This window comes from Paramormyrops kingsleyae, chromosome 6, assembly GCF_048594095.1.
Source record: "Paramormyrops kingsleyae isolate MSU_618 chromosome 6, PKINGS_0.4, whole genome shotgun sequence".
In the NCBI taxonomy this organism is placed as follows: domain Eukaryota; kingdom Metazoa; phylum Chordata; class Actinopteri; order Osteoglossiformes; family Mormyridae; genus Paramormyrops; species Paramormyrops kingsleyae.
The window spans coordinates 13,956,487-13,969,874 of NC_132802.1; the positions used below are offsets into that span (position 1 = coordinate 13,956,487).

The 13,388-nt window shown below is 45.3% G+C and overlaps 1 protein-coding gene across 3 annotated transcripts in view; it reads left to right on the top strand.

Annotated features, from left to right (window-relative positions):
• ttc3 (tetratricopeptide repeat domain 3) overlaps positions 1-13,388 on the top strand; it is a 32,447-nt gene that overhangs the window by 18,480 nt on the left and 579 nt on the right. For all 3 annotated transcript variants that reach the window (XM_072713716.1, XM_023840184.2, XM_023840185.2), the window contains exons 20-44: positions 11-137; positions 276-398; positions 674-775; positions 1,133-1,225; positions 1,554-1,618; positions 1,822-1,964; positions 2,710-3,027; positions 3,912-4,187; positions 4,480-4,526; positions 4,697-4,753; positions 4,841-4,920; positions 5,003-5,152; positions 5,241-5,787; positions 5,875-5,943; positions 6,403-6,552; positions 6,668-6,807; positions 7,250-7,318; positions 7,520-7,616; positions 7,703-7,806; positions 8,382-8,466; positions 9,080-9,181; positions 11,463-11,785; positions 12,102-12,228; positions 12,442-12,603; positions 13,255-13,347. In XM_072713716.1, the coding sequence (XP_072569817.1) occupies positions 11-137; positions 276-398; positions 674-775; positions 1,133-1,225; positions 1,554-1,618; positions 1,822-1,964; positions 2,710-3,027; positions 3,912-4,187; positions 4,480-4,526; positions 4,697-4,753; positions 4,841-4,920; positions 5,003-5,152; positions 5,241-5,787; positions 5,875-5,943; positions 6,403-6,552; positions 6,668-6,807; positions 7,250-7,318; positions 7,520-7,616; positions 7,703-7,806; positions 8,382-8,466; positions 9,080-9,181; positions 11,463-11,785; positions 12,102-12,228; positions 12,442-12,603; positions 13,255-13,347 (3,649 nt within the window). The remainder of the gene's footprint in view (positions 1-10; positions 138-275; positions 399-673; positions 776-1,132; positions 1,226-1,553; positions 1,619-1,821; positions 1,965-2,709; positions 3,028-3,911; positions 4,188-4,479; positions 4,527-4,696; positions 4,754-4,840; positions 4,921-5,002; positions 5,153-5,240; positions 5,788-5,874; positions 5,944-6,402; positions 6,553-6,667; positions 6,808-7,249; positions 7,319-7,519; positions 7,617-7,702; positions 7,807-8,381; positions 8,467-9,079; positions 9,182-11,462; positions 11,786-12,101; positions 12,229-12,441; positions 12,604-13,254; positions 13,348-13,388) is intronic.

The following is a 13,388-nucleotide window of genomic DNA, read 5'->3' on the forward strand; positions in this document are numbered from 1 at the left end:
TTTTGGACAGGTTTTCCGAAGCTTTACATGAGTTTAATAAAGCCTTACTCATGGTTAAACGACAGATCGTACCAGGGAAATTAACCTGGCCCAAAACAACGATTACAGTCCAGGAAACCCATACGGATTATTTAAAGGTAACTCAGTATTTCAGATGTTAGTGTTGTTCTTCCCTGAAACTGAGATGAATAGGAATGGTAGCAAAACTTTTGAAGTGCTTTTCACCATGTTACTTATTCCTGAATTATAATTTCATTACTATTTTTCTTTTATAGGATCGTACGGAGGAGTATATAGAGATGTGCAAGTTTCCTCCAAGGCCAGATGCAATTTGTCGACATCAGACATGTTTGGTTATTTCAAAAATTGAGATCTACTTCACGGACCCAGACTTTAAGGTATGGCATTAACGTGCAAACTCTGATAAGCTCATACAGTTTGTAGATGGATTCCTGACCCCTTGCGTGCATTTTGCATTTTTAGTCAAAGTTGTCTCTCTCTCTTACATTCATAAAAGGAATACTCACTGTGACATGTTCATTAAAACTGAATTAGGTAATCTCCCATTGCATCACAAACTGTTTGCAAGGCACGGTAAATGTGATATGGACCTTGGAGGCCCGTAAAGTGTGGAAAAGAGGCTCCTAATTCATGTGCGCCTCTCTGTTTTCAGGGGTTCATCAGACTTGTATGCTGTCAAAGCTGCAATGTAGAGTTTCACATTAGCTGCTGGAAGAAACTGAAAGCCACTTCATTCAGTGACAAGACCGATAAGGTGCAGCACAGTTCGCCCCTGAAAACACCTTCGCTTTTTGTCAGCCACTTGAAACTTTGTAATGTAGGGTGCTAGTAATAGCATAGGTTTTTTTTTTTAATTATTGATAGCTACTCATGTGATGTATGTAAACAATTTAGAAAGTTAAGGTTTGTGACTTATAATTTCTTGCTATCTGTCCATGTAATAATGTGGCAAGTGTTTTAATGGGAATTAACCATTCTAAGTGCGAATTGCAAATTAATGAGAGTAGGGTGGTTTGTTACTGTTTGTTGAAATGTCTGAGAATCACAGCTAAATTTTAGCATCCCAAAGCACTGGGTCTCTCTAAAGTTACTGATTTTTTTTTCCCTACAGGAATTCCTCCAGCTACCATGTTTCACTCCAGATTGTGCCGGAAACATCTGCCAGATTGTGATTTTTGGTGCAACCGGTCTGGTGAAATGCGAGGTGTGGATTACTAGCCGATTGTTTCGGACATGGATTCCTGCTGCAGTTGGTTTGGCTCTTACAGGATAGACTGACTTATGTCAGAGTGAATTTAAATTAGCAAAAATGTTTGTCTGCAGTGAAAGACCAAAGACAAACCTTTAAGTGTTGTAGTGATGTGCAGTTTGTTTTGGATTCTGCGGTATTTGAACTGGAGCTAGCTGTTTAATAAAAAATTTGTTACAAATTTGAATCTTTAGCAGCAGAATTAACTTATGGCATATTTATACACATTTACTCCTTTTTTACATTCAGCCATGAAAATAACTTTAATCCCCTTTTCCTCCAGTTTGAGTCTTCTGTTGCGAAAAGCACAGCTCACATGAAACAGAAGGTCAAACATAAGTGTACGAGGTGAGATTCAATGCCAGGTTTGGCACGACAGTTCACTTTGCATTATAACATACTGTAGTCTAAACACTGGTTGCTTCAATCTTGCTAGGCAACCATTTCAGCTGGATACAAGGTCATGTCTATATTGTTAGTGTTTGTACTGTGCTTGTATCACTCAGGAATGTGCAGTATCTGTTTCCTCATTGTAAATGTGTCCATCTCAGCCTCAAGAAGTTAAAATTGAAGGAGGAGCGAAAGCTGAGGAGAAAACAGCACAGACAGGCAGAGTTTCTGGCTAAACAGAGATCCAATGAAGAGACATCCTCACAAGAGGACAACAAATTGGAAGATGGCCGCCAGAAGAAAGGTACCCTCCGGTTATGTGTTAGTTTAACTAGTGAATGATAAGGATAGCTTTGGTTCGGTTTGTGTCCAGGCAGCAGTTAGGGTTTTGAACCCACAACCTTCTGGAAATAGGCATACATATCAAGTCACATGTGATGGTTCTATACTCTGTATACTGTATAATGTTATGCTTGGTGTGATTCTGTGTAAACACTGGTGGTGAGTTGGTGAGAGGCACGCTTAGTCTGTGGCTATCGTCCACTTCCTGTTAAATGCATCACTTCCACCCTTTTTTTCCATGTAACAGAAAAGATATTTATAAAAAATTTCAGATGGCCTTGGAATGGGGCAGATTAATGTATGAACAGTACGTTAAAATCATCATTTTGACCACTTGCAATTTTGCTGTGAAGTATGAATCTAAAATCAGAATTTCTACTCTGCCCAGTCGACCTTAGGGCAAATATGGATCAAAGTATATTTTTGTGATTGACACAGGTTAAATACTTCTGTGTGACTGGTTACATTTGTGGGATTATAGCAGTGTATCTCAGGCCGGTCCTCAGGGAACCCCAGACAGCTCCTTCCCAGCTCCCAACACACCCGCAGCAGTGTTCAGTATTCGGTGTTCAGGTGTGCTGAGAAGGAACAAAGATATGGACTGTCTGGGGGCCCCAAGGACTGGGTGGAGAAACACCGGTCTGTAGTATACTTTTAATTTGGTAATTGTAATACTGTTTTTGATTTAAACATTCTTTACTGTGCAGTGCCACCTCAGACCTGGCTGGCATCTGGTGACCACGTTCTCCACCAGATAAGTCAGAACAGGCAGCTGTTTAAAGGCGAGAGCCCTGATGTTTCTGTGTTCGTGGGAAGCCTTCGACCCTGGATAGATTTCCACGCAAAGAAGGAACAAGCGCATCCGGTACCTGCCTGGAAGGTGCCGGAGACTCTGGAAGACACAGTGAATCTGGTGCTGGAGAGGAAGAACAGGGTTTGGGCCCGAGTGTTCATCCAGGCCCTGAGCAGAGCCGCCGGGGTGAGCCAGAAGCTGGCCGAGTGGGCGGCCGTGCTGAACAGTGCAGGTAAGCAAAGTCGCCCGGCCCCCCATGTGCTTACAGACAGCCCTCAGTTATGCATGCCCTGCACATTTTTCCCTCTTTGTCTGAAACTGAGATCTGTATCTAATTAGAATCAGAATAAAATGTCTGTCATTGTATCGTATATGTACAACAAAACCCTGTGTGCTTTCCCACCAATTCTGAGTATTATATATATATATATATATATATATATATAACTGTAATTTGTATAATATACAGTGTGGGCCAAAAGTAAGTATGTGGATTTTATTTTACAAGTTAAAGGCCAGTATTGGATCAGGCTACGTGGCCTTGACTGGCCGCCACGTTCACCTGACCTGACTTTTTCTTTGGGGCGTAGTAAAGGAGAATGTTTTTGAGAGGAAGCCCCACACGGTTGATGACTTAAAGGAGTTCATCTCGCAAGCATTTGTGGACATTGATGCTGACTGGGATTTGTGTGCTAAAGTATGTCAGAGTGTCAGGGACAGGCTCCAGGAACGTATCAACGTCGACGGAGGGCATTTCCAACACCTAATCAGTACTGTTAAATAGAAACTGCATACATACTTTTGGCCCACCTTATATATAGCTGAACAGTGAACTAAATTGCAGTAGTGTAGTCCCATTATTTGGCAATTACAAAAAGTACAATGGATTTGTATTGGTGCAGGTGGTAGCATGAAGTGTCAAAATTAAACATATGATCAAGACAAAAGCACAAAAAAATCAACAAATAAACGAATAATCATGCAGATATAAGTACCTGAGGCTGAGAGAACCAAATGTAGGGTACAGGCAGCTTTGGTGGATGTGCAGATATATTCCAGGGTCTCCCATGAGCTCTTGCTCCCCAACATTTCATGCGATGCCCATGTGTCTTGCAGGCTTGGAGGCGGTGCGGGAGTTCATAGAGCGGCACGCGGAACACCTGGAGGAGCTGGACCTGGCCCCTCTCCTGGCCTTCCAGCCACTGCACGACGCCATCATGGAGACGTCCGGAGCTCTGCCCAGTTTGCTTGTGGGAGCTGCCACCACCGTGACAGGCTGCCTGAGGGCTGCCGGAGATCTCGAGGTCATGCGTCTCTTCATCTGGGTCCTGGAGGAGAACAGAGAGAACTTTGTTTCCTGCCATCAGGTGCTTAATACGTTTTTTGAGATGGGTAAGTGTCACTTTGCTCTGACCTGTATGTTACATGATTAGGCAGCGTTTGCCTACCCGATCCTTGGGGACCCACAGACAGGCCATGTTTTTGCTCCATACCAGATAGTCCACATTTTTGCTCCCTACCAGACAGTGCACATTTTGCTCCCATTTGGGAGCTGGGAGAGAGCAAAAACATGGACAGTCTACGGGTCCTCAATGATTGTATCGGGAAACACTGTGATAAGGTGCTAATTTTTTTTTTTCGTTCTATAAGCTTTAAAGTACCATGCTGTTTTTCTGTGTTGCAGACTGCCTTTGTGTAGTGAATAAAAAGATGGAGAGTGAAAATCAAATTGTAAGTATATCTGTCTACACTGAACTGGGAGGTCACATTTACCTGTCACTGAGCCAGGAAACTGCCAGAAGGGGGAATTCATGGACTAACTAGTGAGGACAATGGAAACAAGCAGATCTCTGCTGTTTTTGCTTTCATGATCTTGTTTGATTTGTTCATTTGTTTTACAGAATTCTTCTATTAAGAGTAAGAACAGAAATAGAAAAAAGAAACAAAAAGAGTCAAAGGTAAGCTAGGTCATTTTCGAGAACAATATTGTTTTTCCTAGACATAACAAAATGAAGGGCAAAATAATGGTTTTGTTTGTTTCGCAGTCTATAATGGTATTTACTGGATCAAGAGGAGGGACTCTAAGAGAGGAGGATGAAGATTTATTCTTTGAAGAAGATTCTCTGTAAGTCCTGCATGACCTCCAGGTTTTCTGAGCTTTCAGTGGTGTTATGTTTCCCTGACTGTTGCTTGTTGTTTCCCAACAGAAGACTTTTAGACAGTAATAATCCCTTTATTGTGCCCGAACACCTTCGCCATCAACTAGATGAATTTGAAGGACAGTATAATAATAATCGATTCAAGACAATTTTGGACAACAATATTAGAACAGATCCTGCTAAGGAGAATTTATATGAGTAAGTGAATGTTGTTCATTCTCTGATTTGTCCCTTGAGTGATGTGATTTTTTTGAACATTTACGTGATTCTTCTCTTCGGTCCACAGCTATTTTGCTCAGATTCTGGAGGAACATGGTCCTTTAGATGTCCACGACCCACTACTTGTGGGACAGTTGGATAATTTCCCTAGAGAGGCAACACTGTTGATTCAGGAGTCGGGCGGGCTAGAGGGCTTCCTCCTTGGGTCCTTACGGTTCTCGACAAACGGCACTCTGATTGGTCTGACGACAGACGCTTCTTCGTTCCTGGACCAGAGAGAAGAGCCTGTAGTTGACAACTTGTGCCCCTTCCCCACCTACCAGGAGGACAGTAACATCAGAGGACTGACCCTAAACCCATCTGCCAAAGAATTTACACCCTTATACTCGGAAATCTATACATATCTTCCTGGTGAACCTACAGTCTTTGATCAAGGAATAAATGCTATAGATTTCAGTGGAGGCACGTATAATGGAGATATTTCAGAGGGTTTTGCATATCCAGATTACTCTGAAATGTATATTAATGAGCCTTTTAGTGATGTAGAATATATAGCTGCTTCAGAGACTAACCAACATGCTAAGAGAACTCGGATGAGAAGTGTACCAGTACAGGTGAGTATTCTTGGTCTGAAGACAGACACGAGTTGAGGAGGCCTTTTCTGGTAATAATGCATACCCCTGTTTTTGTTTCCCCTGTAGATGTTTAGTAAAAGTAAAGATGATGTTTTGGTTAACACAGAACCTTATGAGCCATTTGAAAGGAATAAAGTAAGTATCAAAACATTGAAGTGGTTTATTTGAAAAGTGCTGTGTGAGTTTGTTTATTTTTTGCATTTTCAAACCCCGTCTGGAATTCCATTGAAGCACTTAAATTGATTACTGTCCTTTAACCGTCTGCACTGGTCACTTTATGTATCAGTTGCTCATAACAGTGGAAGAACTGCATCTACTCTGTACTATATACACAAACTGCCCTTTCACTGCAAGCTCTTTACAAGTACATCTTTAAAATGAGATAATGTACAGTCAACCCCACTGCACAGCCCAAGTCAAAAGTTGCACCCTGTACATCATATTTATTAATTCATTATTTGTCTTGTCTAACTTGCATAGTTTTTGAGTAAAGCAGTTTTTAAAGTGTTTGATATACAGTTGCAATGATATAGTGTTTGTCTGCCTGTCTTGAGATGTCGAAGTCTGACTTGACCTAAACTCGTGATGTTTCAGGGAGACATGATTAAAAAAGAAAAATATATCAGTCAGCTTCAAAAGCAAATAATGCAAGCAGAAGAGGATTATACAAAAGGGAGGCAGCTGAGAAAGGAGCATATTTCATCCCTGGAAGAGGAGCTGAAGGAGATTAATCAGAACATCGAGGTACGTTTGGGGGGGGTGCGGATGGTTCCATTTTCCAGGAAGCAGCCGGATGAGAAGGCGCCGTTGCTGAATCTTGTCGTGCTCACCCCCCCCCCCCCCCCCCCCCCCCCGGCAGATTGCCAACAAGGAGCTGGATCTATTCCATAAAAAGCTGGAGGAGGAGGTGAGGAAGGACCAGCAGGAGAAAAAGGCCAATCAGGAGACGCTAAAGACCTTGAAGAACGAGATGAAGGAGCTGGCGGCGGCGCGGGAGACGTGAGTGTTGGGCGGTGGGACGCCATGGGGGTGTTTCTGTGCCGGACGGCGCGGGAGACGTGAGTGTTGGGGGGTGGGACGCCATGGGGGTGTTTCTGTGCCGGACGGCGCGGGAGACGTGAGTGTTGGGGGGTGGGACGCCATGGGGGTCTTTCTGTGCCGGACGGCGCGGGAGACGTGAGTGTTGGGGGGTGGGACGCCATGGGGGTGTTTCTGTGCCGGACGGCGCGGGAGACGTGAGTGTTGGGGGGTGGGACGCCATGGGGGTGTTTCTGTGCCGGACGGCGCGGGAGACGTGAGTGTTGGGGGGTGGGACGCCATGGGGGTGTTTCTGTGCCGGACGGCGCGTCACGGATGCAAACACCCTGGTGTCAGGAGTACATGAGAACATCCGAAAGATTGTCAGTGTTTAGGAACTCAATGTTCTTTTTTTCTCCTGCAGCCTTTTAAAAAACATTAAAGAGAAGAGAATGGAGTATGACAAACAATTCAATGAGATCTTGGACGAGAGGCAAGTTTCCTTTTAACGTGAGAGATGAGTGGTTTAGTAATGGCACTTTACCGGAGTATTGTGGGGAATAATGAAGTTTTGTACTTTGGGATACACTTACATCCCAAATGCCAGCTAATACATAAGAATATATACGAGTTGATGACCATGAGGAGTCAGTCTTTGAGCACAAGATGACCCTAGATGGTGTGAATCTTACAGGAACCAGTCTGAGGCTGAGAAACTGAGTATGGAAGAAGAGGTGAAGCGGTGCAAGGACCTCTGTGCCCGTGCAGTCGCAAGGTCACTGGCCGCTGAGGTAACCTGTCCCGTTCCTCCCGCTGACAGGGTCAGGTAAACGCGCTTTGCTTCTTGGTGCCTTATATGCCGTTTCTCTATCTCAAGGTCACTATGCTGGACTGCAGACGTCAGTGTAGCCTCCAGGGCCTGTACAGATACGTGTCGGAGAAAGAGGCAGTCCTCGCTCACTTGAAGGAGGTGGCCAGCAGGTAAATGACGTCAGAGTCAGCTCTGTCATTGTGCACGTGTATGACGAAATGAAGAGCATCACGCATAGTATTACTGTTAAGACATCAGAACAGATTAAAGAAGCCGTTTGCCAGCGTGGTGATGTGCTGCTATAACACGTGCCCAACAGCAGGGGGCGAAGAGCTCATAGCTGGGGTGCATGTGGGTGAGGTTTGGTGTAAGATAAGATGGACCTTGTTTATCTCGGGAGAAATATGGTGCATACGGCAGTGGGGTACAGTGAGTGCAGACAGATCGAGAGAGAGTGCAGAGGTGGTGCACATAGTGCAAACATAAAAAGTACACTGTACACTAACAGAATATTCTGAAAGGAAATATTGGGAAATAAACAGAAGTTTAAAAATTAAATTGTCATGTGTGCAATCATACATGCAAACAGACAGCGCTGGACTTTCCCTGCATCAATGATGGGATGTTTCCTGGCTTTTGGGGGGGGGGGGGGAACGGTGCTCCATTAGGTCCTCTTGTAGTGCCTGAATGCAGCAGTAGCATTTGGAAGCTGCTGCTGTTGACACTGGTATCTTTCTGCTTGCAGGGCCAAATCACCCGAAGTTAGCAAAGCTCTGAATGCCTGGCAGGAAGTTCTTCAGGATGCAAAGGACAAAATCTTCAGGACTGAGGTGGGTGGAGTCATCCCAATCTCTGGGGGGCTCTTACGTGCTCCTCCCCTGGCAGTGTGTAGCCATCTTGGTTCTGTGAAGTGAAACTGCGTGACTTACACCGGCATGACCTGACAGGAAATGCCTCGGGTTGCCTTAACCTGCAGATTGATAAATGTCATCTGGAATGTGTATTTGCAGTTTCAGAATGAGTTGTCTGCAGCTTATTTAGTGTTGAAACTCAATGAAGTACAATAATAGCAAGACTTCATCATTAAATAATCATTGGTTAACATAGCAGAAGGCAGCCCAGGTGGGGAATGTAAATTCCCAGGATGTCGTGATGCACGTGATGATATTTAGCCACAAATCATTTTCACGCGATTGTATATATGGGACGTAGACATAAGTAATGAGGTTCACGCACACTTTGGCTGTTACACATTTCTTACACATTTGCATGAAGATATTTCATAAATGTGTGCTTCTGCAAGCATCAAAGGCTGTAAATGCTGGGTTCGCTTCCTGCGGTTTCAGATCAACCTTTATACAGAAATGAAGACGTCTTTCCCCACTGGGAGGCAGTAACGCTTATTTGACCCTGTGTTTTGAAATGTGCTCTTATCTCCCTCAGGCCAGCTACAAGGAGCAGATGGAGCAGCTGCAGAAGGGAACCAGACTCTCCAGTCTGCCTCCGGTGACTGTGCCCTCTCCTCTGCCCACCCCAACTCTACCGGTAAAGCTTGCCGCCATTTTGAGATCTGCAGTGCCACCTTGTGGTTAAGAGAAAATATACTTTCTCAGGCCAGTATATGTATTGCACAAGTGTAGGTATAGGTGAAACTGAATCAGAATGAAAAGAAAACCATGATCTGTTTTGGAAGGCTGTCTTTACAGCACCAAGATTGTATAAAGGCAGCACTCGTGATTAGATTAGATTAGATAATCTTAATTGATCTCAGGAGAAAATTCTTGTGTATACAGCAGCAAGTATGTAGAGCATGGACAAAAACATATAGTGCAAAGACGGTACACAGTGCAAATAAGTAAATATGATGCAAACAAATTAAGTACACAGTTCACAAATAGAATATCCTGAAAAGCAGAGTACAGACGCTCCTCTACTTACGAACAAGATGCGTTCCATATGGCCGTTCGTAACTTGAAATGTTCATAAGTTGCTTTTCAACATCATTTTAAGGGTATACGCAAGTACAAAGAACTAGGGTGCTGGGAGTACGCACGCTACGCTGCTGCGCGGTGGGAGTAGCGGCCAGAAGTCACGCAGAAAAATTGTTGCTGACAGGAAACTGGAGCCCAATGAACACAGTTTGGACTTAAAGTCCTCTTCGTTCGTATGTCTGAAAGTTCGTAAGTTGAGGAGCATCTGTATTATATGAAAAATATGATGCCGCTGATGATAAATTATCAGATAGTATTGTGCAATTAGACGGACAGTGCTGGTCGGTTCCTATTGCAATGATGGATTACTTCCTGCTGTGCTATGGCTGGGGCCGGGGGCACGTTGGGAGGAGGCTCTGTACACTTTAATGGCAGCAGATAGGAGAGACCCCTAGTACTGCTTCTCACACACTATGGTGGAATGAGCCGGTGGCTAAATGTGCTCCAGAATAGCGCCCCCTGCAGTGGAGAACGCGTGCAGTTGCCGAGGGCCAATCTTGTTGACAGTCTGGTCTAGCTGAGAGACGGAGAACGGAGGTGCACCACCAGCCAGTTCGTGACGCTGACTGAAACGAGCTGTGCGTGCGAGCTGTGCGTGCGGTGCGGCTGCTAGAGAACAACGGCGGATATGATGTGGGTTTAACCAGGCTGAACTACCCCCAAAAAAAACAAGCTGCACTGCAGATCTTTGTTTAAAGCACTACCATACAGATTCTGTGGGTTTGCGCTAACAGTACTAATGCTGATCATATCGCTGTCTGACTAGGTCCAATAAGCCAGTACAATATAAAATAAAGCCTTTCAATGTCCTTGAATAACAGATGCTATTATCCAAAGCAACATACCATGGTAAAAACATTGCTGTTCACGTCCTTAAAAAGAATAAGAATATAACATACTAACTACACAGCTCCTGGAATTGGTATTACTTACCATCTAAATCATTTTTATTGTGATTATCGTCATCCCCAACATACAGAATGGGTCTGCAGTAACGCTGTGTTGTCAGTGGGTGGCCAGTGCGAGTCTAGCAGGAACCGTGTGTGTGGCACTATGGGTTATGCGACCGCAAGGTGGTCGTATCACATTTTCTCGTGGGAGTTTTACCTGTTCTGAGGGCAGAAGGAAAAATGATTGCTTCAGAGAGTGGTTCAGATTGCAGAGAAGGTGGGTCCAAACAACTAGTGGAGGCAGGACCAAGATATCTGATTGGTTGGTTCCACCTCCTTTAGTTGCTTGGACCCCCTCCCCTACAATCTGATTGGTTATCTCTCTGAACCAATCATTTTTTCCTTTTGCTCTCAGAATATTTTTGTGTAAGTAAATATCCCATAAGCATCATATTTTAGCCCAAGAGCAAGGCCCTTAACCCCAAAAACAGCTCCAGGACATCGGCCACATTGGCTGCTTTGCCCTTGCCCGTATATTTGTGTCTTACAGGACAGCATGACGGGGGGAAAACTAACCCTAACCCTCTCTGTACTGGTATCATAGCACTGGAACCAAAATCTGCTTAATGCATAAGCTGCTTACTACATTCCTTTCCATTCAGTTCCACTGCCCATTTGCAGTTCCCATTGTGTCCATGTCTCAGTACGTCATGTTTCAATGTCTACAATTTTTTGCACTATGACTAACACTGAAATTTTATTTGTGTGTGTGACCCAAGTGTCATACAGCTGAAGATAACTCTTCAAGTCAAGATATTCTTTATCAGCCAGTTCTTGTACAATGACGTCTTGTGCTTATATTATGAAAGTGGTTCCCGTATCTAGTTCGATGTTCCGCGTCATGTGACTAAGTTGGTGCTCTCCTCCCTTCTCCCCCCCCCGCAGCCCTTCGCCAGCCAGGGATCCGCTGTTCGCTACCCGAGTCCGCGGCTCCCCTCAGCCGCCACACACGTCACCCTGCCGCCAGTGAGACTGCAGCCCGCGAACAGAGGGCCCCGGGCCCTGCCTGCTGTGGCCCCCCCGCAACCTGACCCCTTCCATGGCAGAGGTGGCCTGCACCCCGACATTCCAGCCAGCCCATGGGATGGCACTCAGGGCGTGAGCCTGGGGCAGCAGCCACAGGGCCCCAGGGCCGGCCCCCAGCATCCAGCAACTGCCTTCGAGAAAATCATCGACCGGCTGGCCATCATGTTCCCCCACTATAGCAGGTTAGCGAGGAGCCTGACGCATGCTGTTCCTGGGGGGCAGCGTGGCTAAGTGGCTTAGGCCTCTGTATCTGTGATCAGAATACTGCTGCTCGGAATCCCGTTGGGCCCTTGAGCAAAGGCCTTAACCCCTGAAAAATGCTCCAGGGGAGCCGGATGGGTCGCTGACTCCCTTTCTCCAAGCCTCACTCTCACTTCTATGTATGGGTGTCAAAGGGAGAGTAAAATGGGATTCGCGACTAGAGGCATTCCAGTGTTCTTGTAGAAGCAGCAAGTCGGTGCAGCAGGAGTAATGAGCAAAGCATCATTCATGTTTCAGACCCGTGCTAAGCAAGTTCATCCAGGAGGTGCGCTCTGCCAATGGGGGTCACCTGAACAGCCTCACCTATGACGTAGTCATCAACAGAGTGGCTCAGATCATTCTAGACCATCAGGAAAACACCAGAGTAAGCGGCACCCCTGTATCTCCTCCCTTTGAATACTAAATGCCTGAAATTTCTGTTTTCAGAAATTGAGTTTAATTATCTATGATACATTCGATAAGACATTAATTAAGGCATTGTGGGTATTGGTTGTTTGGTTAGTGTTCAGGTTGACTGCATACATGGAGCCATGGCCCATAGGCCTTTACCTTACAGATGGTCTCCCTGTCCCCCCAGGAGCAGATGAGCGCCGCGCACGGCCTGGGAGCCCGAGAGCTTCTGCCAGGGTGTCAGTCCCCATCACCAAGGTGCGAGTCGCCAGCACCTGGCAGGTCCTCCACCGCGCCCCCGCAGGCCTGGAAGAGCATGGACACATACAAGCGGCCCGGGTCCCGAGCGGTGAGGCTGCGCTCCGAATCCATCTGGGTGCTTCACGCTGTATCAGTGCAAGACACCCGAAATGCTGCAATGTATCTACAGGTGCTGGTCATATAATTAGAATATCTTCAAAAAGTTGATTTTTTGATTCAAGTGAATATTAACAGATTGTTGCAGTAATTCAGGCAAAAGGAGGCCCAACTAAGTATTGAGTGCTGAACATGCTCATACTTTTCAGTTGGCCAAGATTTCTAAAAATCCTTTCTTTGTATTGGTCTTAAGTAATATTCTATTTTTCTGAGATTCTGATTTGGGGTTTTCATTAGTTGTCAGTTATAATCATCAAAATTAAAAGAAATAAACACGTGAAATATATCAGTCTGTGTGGAATGAATGTATACATTATACAAGTTTCACTTCTTGAATGGAATTAGTGAAATCAACTTCCATCCATCCATTTTCCAACCCGCTTATCCTACTGGGTCGCGGGGGGTCCGGAGCCTATCCCGGAAGCAATGGGCACGAGGCAGGGAACAACCCTGGACAGGGGGCCAGCCCATCACAGGGCAATAAATCAACTTTTTGTTGAATTAAATGCGCAGCACCTGTATATTCGTTTGGCTTATAACATGAATTTATGCAGTAGCCTTAAGACTCCTTGATCACCCACAGTTGAATGTGGAAGATCCCTGTATCATCTGCCACGAGGAGATGTCCGCAGAGGACCTCTGTGTCCTGGAGTGTCGGCACAGCTTCCACAGAGAGGTGAGCGTCGCCCCCTAGAGGGCACGGCTGCTTGTGCACCT